At 44.5% G+C, this 23,472-nt stretch overlaps 1 protein-coding gene across 1 annotated transcript in view; it reads right to left on the bottom strand.

The window, feature by feature from the left end:
* Window positions 1-21,823, bottom strand: part of MECR (mitochondrial trans-2-enoyl-CoA reductase) — a 47,640-nt gene extending 25,817 nt beyond the window's left edge. Inside the window, exons 1-4 of the mRNA XM_085647596.1 lie at window positions 21,652-21,823; window positions 16,534-16,631; window positions 16,144-16,275; window positions 14,317-14,460 (exon numbers count right to left, since the gene is read on the bottom strand). Coding sequence (XP_085503722.1) covers window positions 14,317-14,460; window positions 16,144-16,275; window positions 16,534-16,631; window positions 21,652-21,782 — 505 coding nt within the window. The 5' untranslated portion in view covers window positions 21,783-21,823. The remainder of the gene's footprint in view (window positions 1-14,316; window positions 14,461-16,143; window positions 16,276-16,533; window positions 16,632-21,651) is intronic.
* Between the last annotated feature and the right edge of the window lie 1,649 nt (window positions 21,824-23,472).

Below are 23,472 nucleotides of genomic sequence, written 5' to 3'. Positions count from 1 at the left end.
CTGTGGTGGGCCCAGAGTGATGCTGTGGTGGGCCCAGAGTGATGCTGTGGTGGGCCCAGAGTGATGCTGTGTTGGCTCTGAGTGATGCTGTGGTGGCCCTGAGTGATGCTGTGGTTGCCCTGAGTGATGCTGTGGTGGCCCTGAGTGATGCTGTGGTGGCCCTGAGTGATGCTGTGGTGGCCCTGAGTGATGCTGTGGTGGCCCTGAGTAATGCTGTGGTGGCCCCGAGTGATGCTGTGGTGGCTCTGAGTGATGCTGAGGTGGTGCCGACTGTTGCTGTGGTGATGCTGATTGACGCTGTGGCACTGCAGAGTGATACTGTGGTGGTCCAGAGTGATGCTGGTACTGGGGATAGCATCAGTTAAAGTTACAGACCCTATGTTACTGTAACGTCTGCCCGCCTAAATATCTCAATAATAATTTCAACACAGCTGAACAGCTCATCTTAAACACGGGCCTCAGGTGCTATACTTGACGCAATGTCTGCTACCGAAAGGCACAAGTGTTTAAGAAATTAAGCCCGCCGACCAATGTGGTCTTAAGTAAATAACATTACGCTTTTCGAGACTGCCTATAAAAACACGGTCCTTTGGGTGTCCAAAACTCCCAACTGTGACCATCAGGAGGCTAATGAATAAGGTGGAAATAAAAGATAAGTATGGATGTGCTACTCTCTCATCACTGCATCGATGTATGAAAGTGAAGCTAAACTTCCCCTCTTTACCCCGCGGACCACACTCTACACCCACACTTGCAGCCACGCATGCTCCAGTCTACAACAGAGCGGAAAGAACGAAGCCCAACGCAGCCACAAACGGCAGCATGGGCATATACAACTGCCGTTATTTGATGACAATAACCAATAATTCCCTTGTGAACGGATTCCCGAAACTACATCCACGATGTATTCGCCACTGAACAACGAGTGCATAACACTCAAGAATGACCCAGCTGAGCAAGGTAGCAAACACAAAAGGTCCATGGACAGAAAGAAATACGATATGTACGAAACATGCACTGCAAAGAGTGCATGGAGCAACGCACCAAACCACGCCAATCGTATGACTGCCAATGAGGACGTTATCAATAATAAAAAAGGTGGACAGTGTCACATTTGGCGCGTTTTAGCAGGACCAATCTGAAGAATTAAAATGCGCAGCTACTTATCCATAATTTGTACAAACTGCTACCACGATAAAACAAGAATTATGCTGTGAGGCATGAGAGACTGGAAGTAAGAAAGCTGGACAGCGGCAGACAGGTCGCGTGAAAAGAACTAACAGGAAACGTTGCGAATGAAACACGGGGGCGCAAGGGCAAGGTCCGACGGCACTGGAACTGGGAGGAAGGAGGGCATAGGAGGGAAAGATGGGAGAAGACGAAGGTGAGGCATAGAGGGTAGAGCCAAGGTGCAGGAGAAAGGAGAGCGAGAGTGTCACAGAGGAACTGTGGGAGAGGAACGAGGAGACAGATGGATGGATGCGAAGAAGAGAAAGGGGAGGGAACAGAGACAGGCGGGAGGAGTAAAGAAGGTAAAGGGCGGGTTGTGGGTGGGGAGAGGGAGGGGCGCAAAGAAGGAGAACAGGACAGAGAGGCACATGGCGGGGTGGAGCGAAGCGCGCGTGTGTGCGTAATCGCAAGCTGGTGGCAGGTGAAAAGCCTTTGGTTTGGCAGCACTTCGAAATGCCACTGACTAAATGTCTCGGCCAGACCAGCGCATGATCAGGCGAGATCTAAAAATGGCCCCTGAACCTATTATGCCGACTCTGACCTCCATCTTTAATGCACTATTCTCAGAGGGGCATTCTCCTAGAGTTTGGAAAAGAGCCTCAATACTGCCACTTCTCAAAAAACCTAGTCTGGCTCCTAAGGATCCAAATAATTTCTGCCCCATCTCACGTCTCCCTGCCCCGGCAAAAATGGTGGAGAAAAGTATGAATGCCCAATTGAGTACTTTTTTACGAGTTACTGAAGCCTTGAATCCCACTCGATATGGCTTCAGAGAGGGTCACAGCACGGAGTCTGCACTAATAAAATCTACGGATGAGATCATGGTAGCCCTTGACTGGGGCAGTAAGGCCGCCTTGATTATACTGGACCTCTCTGCGGCCTTTGACACGGTCCATCACGATTTGTTGATGGACCGGTTGCAGGAATGCGGAGTCAGGGAAAAGCCAGGAAACTATTGAATTCCTTCCTCTCCGAAAGATCGCAAATTGTAAAATTGGGAGATTTCTATGCCACTCCGTTCAGTCTGCCTTGCGGTGTTCCACAAGGGTCATCTTTGAGTCTCACACTCTTTAACGTATATGTGTCCTCCCTTGCTCCTCTGATCAACTCCTTTGGCTTTTCCCTCACTTCTTACGCCGACGACACACAAATTGTGGTGTCCTTGCATCCTGGCCAGGAGATTGGAACAGGTAAACGGTTCCAGGTTTGCATGGAAGCGGTGGGGAGGTGGAAGTCTTAAGCTTAATTCCAGCAAGATGAAAGTTGTCTAGTTTGGGAATCATCCTAGTTTCTGGAATCCAAGCTGGTGGCCGGACACTATGGGTCCGCTTCCAACTTCCACTGGGAAAGTTAAAAACTTGGGAGTGATAATAGATGACAGACTTAATTTTGGGGCTCAAGTCAGTGCAGCGGCCTCAGCCACATCTTATGTCCTAAGGACATGTAGGAAAATAGTGCCTTTCCTGCCAAAGGATAGCTAGCGTTTGGTGATCACCTCACTGATTACATCAAGGTTAGACCACTGCAATAGTCTATATCTTAACATTCAGGAGCGTTTTATGCGTAAACTCCAACTCCTGCAGAACGCGGCGGCCAGAGTGTCTTCAGATATACCAAAATTTGCCTTGGTCTCCGGTGAAATCCGTAGACTTCGCTGACTACCTGTAAAGAAAAGAGCGCAGTTTAAGTCACTCTGCATGGTCTTTAAGGCTCTACAAGGCATAGGACCAGACCATTTGAGGCAGCAGTTTCAGTGGTATGTGCCCAATAGACCTCCGAGCTCTCTCGGAGCAAAATTGGTGATTGTACCTCCTACAAAAAAAGCCAGGTGGGGAGGTAAAAGTTTTAATGTCTGTGCGGCTAGGGCATGGAATGATCTTCCTTTCCACCTGAGGAACAGCTCGGATTTACTCGAATTCAGGAAGGCCTTAAAGACCTGGCTTTTTAAATAATTACTCAATCTGGTTTTAATTGCTGGGCTTTATGGAGGACTGTAGCTAGCGCCAGGACACCTCAGGGTAACAGTTGCGCTTTACAAATCTCCTAACATTAACATGGGTTGTGGCTGCTGACTGGAAGAAGGGAAACCCTTTGCCAACTTGAATGAAAGAACTAGTTTCCTATGGCCAGTCCCCAGAGTTTTAGGAGATGTTCTGAGCACAAACTAAGTTGTGGGGGATTCCTGCAACTGCTAACTGCAGAATGGTGGTCTGGAGACCCTATCTGAAGATATGGATCCTCATTTATTATCTACATGCTAAACAAGGAGAGTTGCTACACTGACAGAATTATTTTTTTCCCCAAGAGATTATGGTAACGCAATGATTATGGGTGCAACAAAAACACATCTAGCCCCTTTGAAAGCAACACTTCACACAGCCACTAGACTACTTATGTGGGAGAACCACTTTGACCACATCACTTCCCCTCTCAGGAAACTCAACTGGCTACCAATCGAGGCAAGAGTTATACTCAAAACCGCTTGCATAACTCATAAAGCTCTCTATAGGGAAAAAACTGTCTACCTCACAAACAAAGTATCAACAGCTGGTCAAAAGAGGCATCTGAAGCTCTCACAGTCTTCTCCTGATTCTGCCAAAATTAAAAAAAGAGAGAAATCTCACACCAGCTCCTTCTCCAGTAATGCACCCAGAGTCTGGAACTCACTGCCTCAGGATTTACTTACCGATCAATCATTCCCTCACTTCAAGAAGAAACTGAAACTTCATCTTTTCTACAAATATCTAAATCCTCCACCCTAAACCATCTGACTGGTCTGTTTGCTCCCACCCCTCACCCCATGAACAACTTTGGACAACAATACCATGGGGAACACTGTGCCTCTATTCTCCGCACATGCACCACACCCTTTCCTTGATACCTCCGGAGGTTTAGCACCCATCGATTTCACTGTCGCAAATTTCCTTTATGTATTGTTTTATGATCTGTATTTACCCCACATGTAGCTTGTGCACCTACTGGTGTGCTAACTCTGTAAGGCGCTATACACATTTAGAATTCAACTACTTCAAATGCCGTCTTATTTATAAACACTGTCTCTACCTCAACTATAGTCTATATGTACTACTGATACATCACACATTTTTCTTAATATATTGTTATTATGTATTTGCGGCTATGCCAACTCTGTAAAGCGATCTGATACCTTCGGGTCAAGTTTGTGCTATGCAAAACTAGAAAAATAAATACATTTTACCAAAACTATTCATTGTAAACTAGAGGTATTACTTCGCTCAGCTCAGTGCCAAAAAAAAAAAAAAAAGATTACCCTTGTGGCTGCCCTCGAGAGTCAGTTTTTTGGGAATGTTGATTTTTGTTGCCAAAAACGGCCTTGGATTTAAAAGCAATTCAATGTTTGAAAAAACCCCGATTCCTACATCAGATTTACTTTATTTCTGGGTCAGTTTAATCATTAAGGTGATTTCTTTTTTTTGTTAAATGAATCGGTTTGGGGATTTTGTAATGTCTGCTTCTGAACTGTAATGTTTTGGTGTTACTGTACATTTATTGCACGCAGTATTGTCTCAGAAAGGCCTTGCTTCTTGCACCAAGCTACCATATGCTAAAGTAGGGAAATATTTACTTCTAGGCATTAGATTGTTTTGACTGTATGGAAGCTCAGTGCTAGCTTGTTTTAACACTGATGCCTCTCTCTCTCTCCACTATATTCTAACAATCCTGTTTAATACATCAAGGCATTTACCACAAGACTGACATACGCCTTTACTAAGAATGTAACATCTTCACTAAGAAACTGACATGTTTACTAATGTCCAGTTTTTAACAAGAAGTTCATACCTTTTCCAAGAATGTGAATCCTTAACATGCAATTAATGCAGTAAAACCACTAATACATTCTAGCCTTCTCTCAGTTTACGTACTAGTTTGAACTCGCATTTGCCCCTCAAGTTTTGCTTTCTTCCCTTTTGCCTCCTTGTTGTTCAGTCCGGTGTGTTTGTGGGAGCATCCTGTGGTTCTTGGTTGGATACCAGGCTTGTTTTCCAGCCGGTAGAAAACAGAGGACGCACTGTGCCGTTACTTGACTAAAGTCTGCATCAGGGAGTGGTTTTCTATCACTGTAAGTAAGTCCATTTCTGCTTGCCAATGCAGGTATTCAGGGATGGCAGGGGCTTTCAGCGTATCTACAACTTCGGAATCTGAAATCTTTCCCACTCAGGATACACTTTTACCAAGACCATGATACCATTACTACAAAAGATAATACCTTTAGCAAGAAAGTGATGTCTTTACTAAGAAGGTCAGGTCTGTACTACTAAAACTAAACCTCAAGGACCAATAGGAAAAGTCAATGTGATAGGAGGGGCAGTCAGATCAATAACACTATTATAAAAGCTTTCTTATAACTTTAGGCCTGGTTAAGAGTTTGACAGACAGGTACTCAAAAGTGTGAGGGATAGTCTGTCCACCTTCCTAAGAGTGCATTAGGATACAATGCATTTGTAATAAGGTGGAAGCGTTATCAGTCACGTTTGTGATGGAGTAGCCCGTCTGCTAGACTTTTAAATCAGGGCCTATGTCAATAAAGTTTGAAAAAACAAGAACACTATTTGTTGGGGATTGGCACCAGTCAAACAAGCTACCACTGCGTTAGTGCATTTATTGATACTCCAATATCGAAAAGGTGTTCACAGTAATTTCCTTCTTGGTCCAGACCAATCCTGGCAGATGCACAAAATGTGTCTCGTTGCCAGAACAGCAGAGGAGACAGCTTGTGCTTACCTTACCATGTATTCGACCAAAGCGAAAGCTCACAACACTAACCAAACAACATCTTATTCTTACTATCTTCATTTTCCTTCAGTGCTCAAAAAATTGCAAGCTAAGATTTATCCACATATTCTTCCTCCAGTCTATCTCTTGTCGATCTTCAAGATACAATGTCAGCTTTGCCAGCTACATCACCAGACCTTTAAGTTGATGGTGTGGTAATGATTTATTCCAGATTTTAACAAAGCACAGGTTGTAAAGGGATGAGGTCAAATATACCTCTGCCAAGGGTCATTGTTCCTTATGGAAGTTTTGTTACCTTTACACCACAACAAATGTTTCAGCTTGCTTTCATAAGCAGATCTAAGATTTGCACAGTATGAAACAGAGGAAGCCTTATGATTGTGAGTTTGTTTGTACAGATTAAATTTAAAGAGTGCTTGGTTAAGTAATCGTCGAGAATGCTATAATAGCAGGATTGCGCAAATTCTACCCAGCTGAAGAGTCTCCAATGAAAAGCCACCAGCCCGTAATTTAAAGTTGGCATCAGTTTGCTAGAGATCACATGCAGAATTGCAGTTAAAAAGGAGACCTGATATCTTATTACTAGATTGAAGAAAGAGGAGTTAAGAGACAGAGAAGCTGAGTGCCATTCCACTTGATGTAATTGTTTGCTTCCCTGTTCTTCAAGCTAAAGGTCCAGGCAACTATAACCATTAACACACACAACCTTTATGCAAGATTACATTGTTGTCTGCATACTGTAGCATAATAGAAAACCAACAAATTTAGGAGGACACGTTTCCAATGCACAATGCCACACCTAAATTTGCTATGAGTTAAACAATAATAGGAGTAGAATTCCTGTTTCAGACATCCGTTTGTACTTATCTTACTGGTGTTGGATATGTTGGACCAAGTTTAATTGTGCACCCATGTTTCCGAGAAGGGAGCAATGACTGCTCTCCCACTATGTGGGATGCCCGAGAGTAGTAATATGGACTACAAATTCTCACAATCAACGCAGTCAAAGGCTGTTAAAAAAATCATCAACAAATGCTGCGTGAAATAAAAACTCCCTGGTATGTGAGATGTATGATGCATCAGGACTCAGTGAGTAAATACCTTATGTTCTATACTGCAACCACACTGGAAGACTGTTTCATAGAAAGAGCATGTTTTTGTTAACCCCAGTTTATGTAGTATAAATTTAGCAAAACCATGGCCTTCCACATCATGCAATGCTATGAGGTGGTAGTTGAAAGGTGAGTATATAGCAACAGAATAGAACCCTTCCACCTTAGGGGACGCTATTTGTTTCCCAGAAATGAGCAAAGAAAGGAGTTTGATTGTCAAGTCAAAAGCTGATATTGTATTTAAAGATAGCAGCAGACAGGCCACTATGTCCTGGCGCACCACTGGTGTGAGTGGCCTACCATGATTTCGTAACCTCATTTGTAGTGATCAAGGCCCAAATGTGGTTTGCACCAGTAGCGAGTAGAAAAGCGATATTCAGAAGAAGCTGGTTCTGTAGGCCATAGAAATGGCCTCTCGAGCTCCTGCCCTCACCAATGTGGTTTTGGTTTTTACTGAGGGTACTCTTCACTACTCATTTATCACTCTGCACACTTATTCACCACCCATTGCGCACAATTAACACAGTCCTCTCCTATACTATTCAAAACACATCTTTAACACTAAGGGTACACCTTTATCACTCAGGGTATGCTTTACCCACTACAATTTGTCAGTCTTTACCACTGAAGTCAAAACTTTATCATGGAGTTCATACCTTTACCAGTGAGGTCAAGCCTTTAGCACACAGGCCACACCTTTAACAAAACGACCCTCCATTATGACTACAATCACATCTTTGCAACTCTGCCTTAACCATTACTGAAATGCACAGACCACTAAGGCACATCTTCAACACTGCTGTCTCCCCTTTAATTGCTAATGTCACATGTTTACCACTAGTGTAGGAAGTGGGCTTTCTAAGCAGTCAACCAAAATGAAGTACACTATGCAGACAGTCCAGACAACCCTTATTGGTTTACAGGGCTTAAATTAATAATCCCACAGGGCTTAAATTAATAATCCCAAATGTTCTCTTTGTGGTAGTGAGGGCGAGCAGTTTAGGCTGATCAGAGGGTAGTGTTAAGCATTTGTTGTACAGACAGAGTCAATAAATGAGAAACACCCAAGAAAAAACTTGAGACCAAGTTAGAAAAAAATAACACAGATTTTTATATAATTTTAGACACCAAGATCATCAGAATCAAGTAACTACTTTCGAAGTTATAGATTTTTACAGGCTAACCAGTAAAAAATGACATCTGTCAGATTTGAGGCATGAGCCTCGAATGCGGGAATGTTATCCTATGGGATAATCATTCACTGCATACGCACACTTACAAACGATTCTCAGGGTTACTCTCCTTGACTGGTGCTTAGGGGCCAAGGTCCAAAGAACCGCTATCAGTTCGGATTTATCTGCCCTGGTGTGTCCAAGTGCAGAGGTGCTGGTGACGAAGGGGGGCTCGGCTCTTGAGGGTCTCTGGAGCAAGGGGGCACCGTTGGTTGGCTTGCACTTGGGCTGTGGGGCGCGGGTGCAGAGGTTTTTTGCCTGGCAGGTCACTTGCGTTGGAGGCTCTTACTTCTTGAGGTCGGCCTGGTTATGGGGGGCAAACAAGACAGCAGGACCCCTCTCGGTGCTGGCCTCGGTGATGCCGACGTCCCTCATCGGTAGGTCGGTCTTGGCAGGGTTGGTGTCTGGACTGGACACTTAACAGGCCTTGGCTGCTGCAAGGGCTCTGGTACCCAGGGTATTTGTGATGGGGGCTCCTGGAGGGTCTAGCTGCTCGAAACTCACTGGGGACATGAGGCTGACCTATGGGAGTGAAAAAGTCCTTCTCCATGGTTGATGCTTCCTCTGTGGACCCGGTGGGTAGCAGAACGGTGTACTGGGCAGATGAGGTCAGTGCCTGCAGACTGCAGGGAAGTGGTTGCTCCACTTCAAGGGAGTTGCCGACTGATTGGTGAAGGGCTGGCAGCCCTTCAAGACTTTAGGACGACTCATAGCTGCTGGACGAGTCGTGTCTTTGCAATTGTTGGAACAACAGCAGGCAGACAAGGTATTTTTCGCCAAATTCGAGGCTGGTCCACAGTTATTGCATTTTCAGCTCTTCTTGGTCCTTCTTTTCCCAGTAGATGAATCTGGGTTCCAGGTGTCAGGTGGCCACCTAAATAATGAATTTAGGGGTTTGAAGGGGGGTGTAAGCTAGTAGGGCTACCTACCTCTGGGGTTTCTTCATTTCCTATATAACTAGTTACTGAGGAGAGTGGGCATAGACTTGACCAAGAGTTCCTAGTTCCACTAGAAAAACAAGATGACGGAACCCATCTTTCGTTGTTCACTTCAGGTAGCTCACCTTAGGGGTGTGACTAGCCTGAGGGTGAACAAGCCTTCTGGCTAGCTAATTTTCCCTCCTTTCCTGGTGCCAAATGGGCCTCAGGACAGGGGGTGGCATCTCCAAAGTCTGGGGGAAGCCAGGGTCACGTATCAAAGGCAGTAAAGGCTTTGAAACCTCTGCCTTGATATGCTAAAAACATTAGCCATGCTGCTGGAGATGTGAACACCTTCCTCTGGAGCAGACATTGTTTCTGACCTCAGAGAGCGCGGGCTCTCACCTGCAGGGGGTCAGAAACTTATGTGTGGTGGCAGGCTGGATGATATCATCCAGCAAGCACACTAAGATGATAGTTGGCTTCAGGGGGTACCTCTAAGGTACCCTCTGGGTGCATGTCAGGACAAATCCAACACTGGCATCAATATGTATTTGTCATGACGAGATGTTTGATACCAAACACCATTATTTTCAGTAAAGTCCTATATGTAGCTGGGTAACTCGTAATGACCAGAGCCCAGTACATACACTTATGAAAGCTTCTTGAACAATTGCAATGTTGTGGTAATGGAACTGAACATCACAGAGGGAAAATATCTGCTCATGCAGATAAGTCTTCATATATTATACAATGCACCCTGCCTTAGAGCTCTAAGACCTGCTGGAGGGGTTACTTACATATAGTATATGCAATGTGCAGGGAGTGTGACATGTTGTGGTTTCACAACTGGTTTGCACCCTTTCATGCAGCGTGCAATGGAAGTCTGCATGGAATTTGTGTGTGGGTCCCTTAAGGTGGCAAAATACATCCTGCAGCCTTTAGGGACCCTCTATGCTACCCATGCCCCTAGTACCAGGGATTCCACTTACTAGGGGCGTACAGGAGTGCTAAAGGCCTTGCCAATTGTGGTACAATCAGACATTTACCTTTTTTAAGGGAACGAGCACAGGTACTTGGGCCTGGTTAGCAGGGACCCAGTGCACTTTCTGTTGAAAAGCATCAGTACTAGGGAAAACGTGGGGGTGACCATGTCAAAGGGAGACACTGTCCTATAACTAGGAAATACAATTATTAAGGTCACACCTTTAAACCTTAGGTCAGACCTTTACCACTGAGGTCATGGTTTTATTCCGGCAATCACACCTACACCATAGAGATGGCATGCTGATCAATACAGTCATGTCTTCACCACTGAGACCATGTCTTCAAGATGGACATGCCCTCATTAATAAGACCATGCCTTTCCCACTAAGGTCACACATTACAACCAAGGCCTCCCCTTCAATGCTAACATCACACCTTAATTACTACAATCATCCCTTCAACGTCGAGAACATGCCATTACCATGAATGTCAAATATTTATTACGTATATCACACCTTTACCATGAAGGTCACACTTTCATTAATAAGGGCACGCTTTCACTACCTTCACCATAACGATCACTCAACCGACTTGTTTATACGTTACACACGTTAGAGATCCGAACACATAGAAAAGCTGGATACACTTTTCATGGCTTAGCAGCAGAGACACCATCATATACAGTTAGGGAGACACAGGCACCAGCGTTTACATACTGTTGTCACCATCAGTCTTGGCAGTCTGTTCACTATCTGTCCCTGTTGAATTCAACAATTCTCTACATTGTTCTCACCAAGTTGCTATGTCCTCGTCCAACCTTTCGCCCCTGCGGCAGGTTTTCGTGTGTAGTTCCTCCACCAAGAACCACTCCCCCACGTCTCTCATCCAATTTATAACAGAGGGGGCCCGCTCACCCATCCAGCAAATGGCAACACTCCATTTGGCCAATACCAGTGCTAACTGCAATAGCTTGCTGGCCATTTTCCTCTTCTTGCGGTGCGGTACCAGCCCTAGGAGGCACTGCTCAGGCTTAGCCTCCAACGCAATTCCCGCCCTTCCACGGAGCCGTCCTACTACCTCAAACCAATACTGATGTACTTCTGGACATTCCCACGCCAAATGCATAAACCCAGTATGGGCTCCATGACATCTAGGACATTCATGCGAACAGGAGGCATCGATACAATGGAGCCTCGCCGGGGTCATATACACCTGTTGCAATAAGTTATAGTGCAGCAATTTCAGCCACGCATTGCAGGACACCTTGCATGTTAGAGTACATACTCTGACCCACTCCCTCTCCAGTAACGGCGCCTGCAAATCCTCGTTCCAAGCATCCCATGCCCTAAGCGTCAAAGACCCTGAGTCCGCCCTCATAGCCTTGTACAACAAAGATACCAAACTACGCCCCCCTCCACATGTTAACAAAATGTCCAAGGTCTCAGTGAACGATCACTCACTTAATTCAAAACTTAGGTCCCTCACACCATCACTAAGAAGGTCTTGCTGTCCCTACAAAGCACATGCTTTCATCACCAAGGTCATCCCATTACCACACCATCACTACTGAGGCCTCACTGTTGTGTTACCCCCAAATGATTGCGGGTCACACCTGTTACGTCAATTAAGTCCGAAAGGGTACATGCATCCTACATGGAGAAAAGAAGAACTGCAAAGTGTTTCTCAATCAGCTTTCGCTGAGGTAAGTTCAAGTGGAAAGGAGTGTTCATGGTCATACAAACCCGCCAGAGAATCTCTCTTTCACAGGCGTATATACATTGAACACCTCATCACAAAATCAGTATGCACACACAACAGTTTACGTTTTAGTATATGATTATAATTCTATATTTGTCTACAAATCATGTGCTTTAAAATGATTGTAAATATTATAATCAGTTGAGTGACAATTGTGCAAATTAGGGCAAATATTCCACATGCATATATGACTGTACATCCATGCACTAATAATTTTATCTAAACTAGTTGCAATTAGCCTTCTTAGCCATAATTGAGAATGTTTTAGTTACACATTGATAAGCTAAAATGCCAAGTCATGCAATCCAATCCGGTTTCAATGTCTGGACATTGTGGAATCTTCTTCAACCTAGCCTTGGCCTGTACGTGCAGGAGTGCAGTGCCTGCGAGATGTGATACCAAAAGGGAGAAAAAGTCACAGGGCCAAAATTTCTGTTAAAAAATGCACTAGGCATACAGATCCTGGACGAAAGCAGGCAACCACTACTGGTTGTTGATGGGAAGGTAGTTCAGGATGGACTGAAGAAAACAAAGAACTGGAGAACATGATTCCCAGCGCAACACCGGACTTTGACTACACTGAAACTAAGGAGGAAGAAGCTCTGAGGCTTATATAGAGCTGGAACAGGAAACAAGAAGTTGTCAACAGTAAGTTCTTCCATCTTGGATTGGAAACAAAAGAAGACTCCAGAACTTTCTAGAAGGTGTTTAAGAATGGTTTTGTACACATTGTAAATTGCCACTGGCCACTTAAATTGATGTTAACTTCAAGTCGTAGTCTCCAGGCCCTTTTAACAGATCTCCAGTATTTGGCCGGCCCTGGAATGGATGGACACAACACAGCCAGCTGAAGGGAGCAATTCCAGAGTTGCGTGAGAATACCCGCAGGGACTGCAGTCTCGAGGTAGGAATAACTGCAGCCAGTCTCTGGGTTTGTTCCGAGTGGTACAAAACACTGCACACGCCTTATGGTGCCTTCAAGCTCAAAGTTGGAACTCCATGGCTCATATCCATTCCAGCAAACATCAATTTTTTACTAATCCCACCCCTGTACCAATACCTTATTTACCTTTTCTAAGCATAGAACGGGGAGGGATTGGGGCATGTTTGGCTCCTGTATCATTGATAGGATACTGGAACAATACATTTTGCTCCAAAGTGTATGCTGAAGCTTACTGGTGCTATCCCTTTCTTCCTACAGGATGGAACACACACAGTCATCTCTCTCAAAGCTATCTTCAGCTGTTGGTATCACAAACAATGCATGCACAAGAAAATGGAAAACTTCCCTTCTGTGTCTTGTTAGCAAGAGTTAGAAAAACTATGACAATCGTAGCACACATTTATTAGCTGAATAAAATAAAGCAACATGCTGGCCTGATTTCTACTTTTAGGCCTTTCAATTGCACCTCAGATGCACAAAATCTGAATGCAAAAGTCAATGTTAATACAGCAAGGTTTACGCACAACATGGCCTGTATTGCAAGCAGCACGAAAAACCCAAAGTCCCTGCCACACCAGTCATACTTTAACCATTAAGGTCATCACACCTTTGCTACAGATATCACAGCTTCACCACCATGACCTCAACTTCAATAATGATGTCTCACCTTCAGAACTAAGCAAACCACATCACTATTAAGGTAAATCATTTGCTATTAAAGTCACACTTCAAATAAAAAGGCCTTGCTTTCATCACTCAGATCATGCCTCAACCACTAAGGCCTCCACATTAATCACCAAGATCATGCCTATACCACTAACAACAAGTCTTTACAACAGATGTCATGCCTGTAACAAAATTGGACCACTTTTATTGTTCTGGTCATTCATGTGATGAGTGAACCTAGATTGGGGGCACTTTCCAAATCCCCCATGTGGGGGAACAGTATCAGACGGAATACTGCAGGGCATGACTGAAGAACATGAAAGAGTGTTTTGGGATGTCCAAGGTATATTAACCAGTGGTTTTGTGATGAGGTCTGGGGTGCATCAGTAAACATACTTGTGAGAGGAGCATTAGCTGAGGATGCCACAAGCCAAGATTGAGGTGTAGCAGAAGAGTAGAAATGTTAGCAGTGGGTCCCGGTGCTGTGTTGTGTATAGATGCGAAGAAGGTCAGAGCTGTATTTAGATTGAATGCTACAGGCAGAGAATGTGGGTGTGCACATGCTGAATTTGCAGGGCAATGCTAGATAGGACTGTGGCTCGCTAGGAAAGCCCTACTATCAATCATACTTCAATGCACTGAATTACTCAGAATTGTATGCACTGTGAATGATGGCCTGTGGTAAATAATACTCTTACCTGGCCTCAGAGTCTCGAAATCCAACAGCATCCTATAGGCTGTGCAGGGATTGACACTTAGGGTGGCCGCGCTCTCCACTGGGATGTCCTTTGGCACTTGAAGTAGCAGGTCCTCGGCTGCCACCATTTCAGTTCTCCAGGTCCCTGGTAAAAGCATAAATGGACGGAAATGTAATTTAGGGGGGGAGGATCAGGAAACATGTTTTTTTTTTTTTTTTTACAAGGGCCCTCCATGTTCTCTTCATAAAGTAAATGCAATAAGAATGGAGCTAAATTCACATTATTTAGCTTAGGCTCTCACTGTGAGTTTGGGGTTGGCCACACTCGGGGGTAAAAACCTCAAAGGAATATTTTCCACCATATTATCTCTCTGGTGGAGCTAATCCAGATTTTCTGCAGAATTTAGCATTTCCTTCAGAAATAAGAGTTTTCAATACTGAACTGCATCTGGTTTAATATTCCACCTGCCTGCTGCCCCTTCTAACCATTAGCCCAGTCTCTCCCTCTCGGTGGCGTACAGTGCGAGTGGGTTTGGTGCCATCTCTTAATCTGCTCCACTGAACAAGGTGCAAGGCCAGCAAATCAACGGGGAGCTTTGTCTCTCTGCAGCAGTTCCCTACAGGTAGAATATGGCACCATGGATCTGCTGGATGCCAACTACCAGTTGGATAGACCACACCCAACAGTCAGGCTTTGGAATTCTGCCTGGCTGAATCTTTTTCAAGAATAAATTCGGTCAGTGTTTTGTGAACTCTGTACATCCTGTAAAGTTTAATCACCTATATGATGAAATAGCACGTGTTTAGCCAAGACTTGTGCCAACTCTCACATGATTTTTCCTTGGACCCAAGAGTGAAATTCTTTATCTTTTCCTAATTTTCCCACCTACGCATGCTCCAGCAGATCACCCCAGTTCTCTAATAATAAACTTGTGTTACCAATGCCTTGGACCCGATTTGCTCTTGATTAGAACATGGGAATTAACCCTACCCAGAGGGTCCAAGCGTATCTTCCAAACCAATTACAGCTGGCAAATAACACATGGAACTAGAATGACAGTGAAAGTAAAATATGATCATTGCTCTGATCACTTGATCAATCTTCAGCCCCCTCCGCGTACCAGGCAATGAGGCTTAGCTCACCAACATAGTTTCTGGCCAGGCTAGCCACCAGGTCCTGTGGCCAGCCTAAAAAACATGGCAACAGATTAATTAATAACCAGGGCCTCAAGTAATTGCAACAACCAAATCCTCTGGTCAGTTGAGCCACAGAGTCATCATGCCATTCTATACATCGTGTCGTAAGCTCAGGCCATCTACATAAATCGGATAATCCAAACACAAACACTCCTGACAAGTCTAATTACAATTTCATCATGCCATCACAAACATCAGGCAAACCTGAACCCTAGGTCATCAATCTGGCCACTATAATTACTGAGCTGCTGGACCCCTCCAACTTCATAGCGACAATGCCACATCGACCATGAAGCCACCATTCAGGCCAGCCTGACCTCGAAGCTACCATAATATCCATGTTCATAAGGTCCTTACAACCATTAAACCACTATACCTCCAGAAATGTGAAGTTACCCACCACTCTAACGACAAAGCCTGCCCACAAGTTGAGGTCACTGTAAATTTATCAGCAGAGCATGAATAAGGTGACAGCAAAGTAGTGATGCATAAAAATGACATTCTTTAAGAAAAAAGTTCATTAGATTTCTAAACTGTGCACTGCAGAACCTCAAAACCTCTAATGATTCATTGTTTTAAAGAAGCAGCACTATAGGTGAAAAATGTTAGCCAAGGATGCACCAATACTCACCGAGGCCTGCATCTATCGGTATGACCCAGTCACCAGGTTGCAGGCCAGTTACGTCACTGCCAACCGCCAGCACCTCCCCGACCCCTTCGTTACCACCAACAGCTGGCAGATCAGGCAGCAGAGCATATGTACCTGCATATGGAACATGTACAGTTAGCAAACACAAATGATTTTGGAGGATTCTCCTCACACAGTCAATTCACAAAATATAATTCAAACTAAACCAAATAGGGACAGCCTTATATACTGCTCCTCTAAAACAGATTCCCTTCATCACCAACTGGTCCCCGAACTAGCTCTGTCTGAGCAGCATGAGACAAGATCATTCTAAAAACAGCTAACACTTAAAATTAAAGATTTGAGACATGCACTCTGAAGAAGGAAGGTCACCTTGGATCATGTTGAGGTCAGACGGGTTGATGGGCGCGGCCAGCATTTTCACATGAACCCCAGCATTCCCCAGATCCGGAAGCTTCCATCGTTCCAATCTAAAGAATACATGGTGTGTGTAAGTGTTAAATTTTTATGTGGATATACAACTTATTGTGCCACTCCCTTACAGGCACGTTACCACAGTGTTAACTGAGGACTTCATGTCACACAGTTAGCAGTCATGGGCTTTCATTCAACAACCTGGTGTATTCTGTGGGTTGTTAAAATCAATTAGACTAAAATATCAGATAGGGCTGAATTATAAAAGGATAACTGCACTGGAAAACAGTATCTATGTGATAAGGTGTCAAGTGATGATGTTCATCATAGAGCATCACCTTTATTGTCCTTATATATCTTTGGATTCACTGTCTAATTTCTGTTGCACCCTATCCCTATCCCATGATCCACACTAGAACAGCTGCACCCTTCACCATTTGTTCCCTTGGTATACTGATCAATACTACTTTAGGTGTCTTTCCATTCAAGCCCAAGGACCTTAAGGCTTGCAGGTCAGCATCAGTAGTTCAGGTCAAACAGAAATTACCAAAGTCAAATGGCTGCCACGTAAAACAACTCAACAGTCTCAGCATCCCTTTAAGAGCAAAAAGGGGTTTACCTAGCTCTGAGGGGGACTCCTTTTTGGATGTACTGTTCTGCGTTCCTCTAGCCACAAATGCCCATATAACTCGTCTGAAAAATAACGTGCTATCTGCATACAGCTCTCCCAAAGCGCTCCAATCCAGTCTCCCAGCACTCCTCTTTTCCAATACAGAGTGTCAAACAAAGTTCAATAAATGCACCACAATCCAGACCCGCATCACCCTGCTATTCCAAGGCTTAGAATTAAATAGTTAACATACCTCTATCCTGACATGTAGCATGCCCTGCTGTTCCTGTACGGAGATCCACACAGAACTTTTTCAACTGGGTACTGACTTACTGCAACTGTTGATTTTGAACTACTGAGTACCATCGCACAATGCAGTACTCTGCTGATGATTGACTTATACTTCCTCAACTGTTATTTGATCACAGAGGGCCCGATTCACAAATATTATTGTGCTACTAGGTTTGATTTACTCCAAACATGCTCCTTAATTTCCAGTAGTAAATCACACCTTGCATCTAGCCGCCTTTTGAAGTAACATAGTCAGTACATTATAAGGATTATGTGCTAGGCTATTCTCTGTAGATCTAGAGGCAGTTACCACTGTAGGTCTACTTACAAGTCCCCCGTTGTCAGAAATGATCATTATTGCATCTAATAAAATTTGAAACCAAGGTGTTTGGAATTTATCAGGTGCAATAAAGATCGCCTGTTCTGAATTGTGCCCTGAAAATGAGGCATAACATTGCACCAAAATCAACAAATTGTAGTATTTATAAGGGATTTTTTACCTGTTAAATTCCAGAAGGATTGAACTGCTCAAATGAAATGAGGTGTGCAAACTTTAGGTATGCTAAATAACCAACCACCTATAATTGCTATGCCTGCACAAATTGGTGTCTGCATAGGGATTGCAAATTACCGGGGCACTTGTAAACAGGTTATTAGTTTTTTTTTAAAACTCTTTTTATTAAATTTGCTTAAAAGACCATAACATACACAAATCACTTATGTTCGTACATGAAGACGGCTTCAGTGTTACAACCATTATATGCGAAAGAGGGAAGAGACTGTAGATCACTGGTGGTTTCCGATACATACCAGGCTATTCGTTTTTGAATATTTCTGCAATACTTTACAACTTCGTGTCTGCCAGCCTTGAACCCAGTGTAGTCAGATCATAAAAAATTCAGACTTGAACTATTTTGTCTTAAGTCCTGCAACCTCCTCAAATTAATCAGCATTGCCTAATCCTTCCTGAAAGTCATGCTAGAGTAATGCTTGTAAATGAAAACATTATCAACAGGCACTAATATTAAGGATTTAATCCCACTAACTATGAATCCCTTCCCAACTATTTCAGTTCTTAACAACTGTGCCAATGGTTCCATTGCCAGTACTAACAATAGTTTTAGGACTTGGGGCTCCTGCCAGGTACCCCATTGTTGTTCAAAGTGTGGGGCTGTAACTCCATTTATAACTGTAGATGCTTTGACCTTAGTATATAATAACTTAATCAGGCTGATGATATATCGCAATAACCTTAGGTGTCCCAACAGTTAAAATATATAGACCCAGGAGACCGGATAAAATGCTTTTTCTACATCCAATGATGCCACAACAGCAAGCAACTTTTCCCCATCCTGGACCATACTTCTTTTTATCGTCTAACCACTCTGCCCTCATCCCCTAAGCTTTTCCATCATTTGTGTCATTATGACTCTTACATCCCAGGATTTTGCCTATATGGTTTCTGCATGACCCCTTGTTGCTGATTAGGAATAGTCTTGTAAAGTGCAACTGTTCCCTAAAAGACTCCTTAGAGCTGAATACAAACTACCTGCACGTCCATCACTGTTTTATTCCAGGTTTCCCTGCAACTCTCCCAGAAATTTCAGATGCCATCTAGTTGTCTTAGCATTTACAGAAACTTTAACATTAATAAATAATACTGTGGCTGATAAATCAAAAGAAGATAAAGCCCATATGTTCAGGCTCTACAAGACGTCTAATTAAAGAGATTTGTCTTTTTCCATATAACTTTGAATGAATTCTACAGTTATAAATTAGTGACAATGGTTGATACAAGTTATATACTGATAGTGGCTTTGTTGGGTTTTATTAATAAAGAGATGACAATATCTCACATTGTAGGGAAATGTCTTCCTCTCCTAAAGATTCCTCATACATTTTTAAGAATTCGGGCACTATCAGACTTCAAAACATGTCTATATATTTCCGCATTTAGCCATCAGTCCAGCACCTATCTGTTGTTCAAGTGTATAATCAATGCTAAACCTTTCCCTACAGTATTGGGAATTTTCCTGCACTGTGGCCAACCTATTGACTGGGATATTAAGGACCAGTGCTAAAAGTCGCCAAAAGGGCAGACATAATCAACAAGACAGCTTTCCTTTTGCTTGCAAATCTTCAAGCACCGTTGCAAAAATTGAGAACAGTTTCCATCTCATGTTTGGGTCAAAAATCCCAATGAACTGAAGGTAAGGATCCATGGGGATGTGGGAAAATGTAAAGCTGTCCAACGACCACTTTAAAAATAAACAAGACTACTTAGGTCCGAATTGACCAACTACCCTTTGGGGATACCAGGACCAAGCCCTTCATCATGGAGAGATTAATAAGATTTGTTATTTTATCATAGAAGCTGCAATCTTCTTCAAGCCTGTATATCTCATACAAATGCTTAGAACGTTCTGCACCCACATAATCTTCAGGCCAAGAGGCAACACTATCAATCCTTTCACTCTGCTCTGACCAAGCAACCCTTCTAAAAGTCCCTGCGAGACGGAAAAATATAGATGCTTCTACACATTTGCCCCCTACCTCTGGAACAGCACCCGCCTGGACATCTGCAATGCTACAAGTCTTGTACTATTCAAAGCAAGATTAAAAACTCGTCTTTTCTGAGTTTATCCAGTGCTGGAGCATGAGCATGTCAAAGGTGAGCAATATCTCTTCATTACTCTTCTGAACAACACTAATTTAAAAAAAATATGACTTTGCTGACTATTTTTGCTTGATTTCATGTGGCCATTATAATCGAGATAACCGGTCATCAAAATTGTAATCCCACCACAAAGACAGCTATACGTGACCTACTTCTTCTAATCATGTGAAAACCTTCTGCTTCTAGATGAAAAGACGTTTTGCATGATGTGCTGTACAAATAAATATGCATACAAACATTTGCGATGATGAAAGCAAACAAGGAGGCATGCTGCCATAGAAGAGAGGCTGGGGTCGAATGGCAAGTCAGGAGATTTAGGCTTAAATCTCCACAACTATTTTTAAAAATCTAGACCCACACAGCTAATCTTTAATTACTGAGTTCCATGAGTGAGGTGCTGCAATCTTAATATGCGGTATCCTATTATAGTGGCAACAGACCACAATCCAGATCTGCATCACCAAGGTTACCAGATGACTGCATATCAAAAAGGAAGCATGATACACACCTGATATTTAATTTAACAACAGTGTTTTCTGGGAGGTTCCATTTACCTTACACGCCTGAAAACAACGGTTTGTAAAAGAAAAGAAAAAGACCGGAGTATTTAGGGGCATATTATCAAGGGCCCTCATCTCCGATTTTTTGGCTTTAAAAGCCAAAAAAGCGGAGATAAGGCCCTTGATAATATGCCCCCAAGTCTTTGATAGCTTGCGATGATCTGATTACGCCATGCAACCCCCAATCTCATTTTTCTCACAAATAGATAACTTTTAGTGCCTCACCCACCTGGCAGTTTACCTTGTGCCAGGACTAGTAAACTCACACCAGCAACCTACATTCTACATCTCTCCCAACATGCACTCCGGCGTTCAGTCCAATATGCGGCAGTGCTCTCCATTGCTGATTGGGTGATACTCCAGCAGTAGTTCTGGTTGAATGCCATTTAGTCCTATTCCAAAGATGCTAAATGGCTTCCTGCAGCTGTCTCCTTTAGCCATGCCTGGCTTTTTGTCAAGGACATTTCGGGTGACGAGAGTTTTGAAACCAACACTTACAACGTTAAAAGCGAAACTACAAGTCCCACAATGAAAACAATTGTGTTGCTAAGAAAGACATGGTTGTTAGAAGGCATCACACATCACATGCTACCTAGAGTCCTATTTGTAGATGTATGTGGTTACATTTCTAACTTGTCACTTTTAGTTCCGTGTGTCATGCAACAACACTTAAGTTTTATTTCTAATGCAATAGACAGAGTTCTCTCCAATATGACTGAAATTAAGTTTCTGATGGAATAAAAATGCCTTTCAGTCTCAGACCTGTTGTTTTAATCGTTCATCCTTCTTCCTAGTCTACTGTTTACGTCCTACTTGGCGGCCACTTTTGATCGGGCACGTGTACCACTTGTTACTTAAATTCACAGAATCTGAAGTGGGTGAGAAGGCGCCTCTACCCCGCTAAATTCTAATGGTTTGAATAAAAATGTCTCCCTCACCGCAGGCTGAGCCGCGGGTCCCCATGCTTCTCGTACACAAGTGCCTGGCACCAACTGCTCAGGCAACGCCGCCTTAAGTCTCCAGGTACACGACCCCATAGCCCTGAGGACACAACTGCGAGCCACCGCATCCTCACGCCGACGCGCCACTAATACGTCATGCCATAGACTGTAGGAGAAGGCGGGGAGTTAAGTGACGTGTGCCACATAGTTTATGTAGCTAGTTTTATTTTCAGACAGCGGGCACCACCTGGTGGTAGATTGAAGAAACTTCACTTTGCCCTGTAAATTCTCCAGTCAGTTAATTTACGTGTCTCGCCCACTTCCATTTGGCTTTTTCCGTGTCGTAACCTTTATTTTAGTGCTAGAAAGCAGTGGTTGAAATGGAAATATTGCTGGTACTCACTCTTTAAGAGTACCCGTTTGTTACTGAGAAGTGCCGGTACTCTCTCATTAAATGTATTGCAGTGGACACAGAGGCAGTGGCGTGACTAGGGTTGGTGTCACCCGGTGCGGGTAACTCATGGTGTCACCCCCTCACGACTTACCGCATGGACCTCCTCCGCCCCGAGTCCGCCAGTGGACACAGTTGGCAAATAACGGGACCATACAGAATCCTTAGTAACGTTTGTAAATGTAGGTCCTATATTTACAAAATGTGCCTGTTAACAACAGTGTGATAATGATTCATTAATCAGGTTGTACAGTGGGCTACCTGCTAGTCAACAGTTTATTGGAATTTATAATATCATAGGTGTTAGAACTGGCGATTTCAACGTTGGAGCCTCACTGGGCTCGGGAACACGTTGGGGCGACCCACTGCCTTCCGGGGCCGCCCTAGTATGCAACCACGGGTGCCCCCCCTTCGTTGGAGCCTCAGCCGGCTCGGAAACTCAGGTGCCTCGTTGGAGCCTCACAGGGCTCGTGGACACTGCTCCCCGCACCCCCAGCACATGCGCGGAGTCCCCCAGCCCTTCTAGACACTCACCGGGCTGCTCGGGGGACTCCCGCGTCGTCTCCGCTCTCCGGGGGCTCAAAGGCTTCTTCTCCACGCGGAGGGGCAGGCACCGACAATGTGCCTCGCGCCCCCTCCGCACCCGCTCCTGCCGCACTCTTCTCATGGGCAGAGCGTCCCGGGGCGCAGGGTAGGCTCCTGCCTGCTCCGGGCTCTGAGCAGCCGCGACGCTCGGTAGGAGGCGGGGTAGGCTCCCGCCCTCCTGGTCTCAGTTCCGGTTGTCCCGGAGGCCCGCCCTCGGCCGCCTGACTTCCTGTTTCGCCGGGGCCGCGGCGGTGATTTCTCGGCAATGAGAGGGGTGGGCTCCCTCGCAACCACCACCCATAAGCGGGGTAGGCACCCGCCAACGAAAGGATCAGATAAGCGGGGTGGGCACCCGCCAGCACACAGATCAGCGGGGTAGGCACCCGCTCGGGTGATAACAATGCCGGGTGGGCACCGGCCTCCAGAATCAAAGCGCACACAGCGCTAGGAAGCCAAACAGCGTGCCCAGCGCTACACAGTCCAAGGAGCGCTCCCAGGCGCTGTAAATCAAAAAGGTCCAGTAATAAAGTCCTTCAAGAGCAGGGGGGCAAAGGCTGGGCCCAGAGCCAGCACACAGGGCCCTCCAGCAGGGAGGCAGTCCCCCAGTGGCGGTCTCTCCTGGCGCCCAGCAGCAGCAGGCCCCCTCCAGATGATCCTGCAAGAGAACACCAAATGTAAGGGGACACAGCCCCTTTTTATACAGTAAATTCTTTGTCTGCAAGGTGCAGGGAAGGGGCGAACCAGTTACATCTGGTTCCTGAGCACTTTGTTTTGCTCAGCCC

The sequence above is a fragment of the Triturus cristatus genome, chromosome 3_2 (genome assembly GCF_964204655.1).
Source record: "Triturus cristatus chromosome 3_2, aTriCri1.1, whole genome shotgun sequence".
Lineage (NCBI taxonomy): Eukaryota > Metazoa > Chordata > Amphibia > Caudata > Salamandridae > Triturus > Triturus cristatus.
The sequence above is the reverse complement of the archived record's forward strand: the minus strand, read 5'-3'. Positions and strand labels throughout refer to the sequence as shown.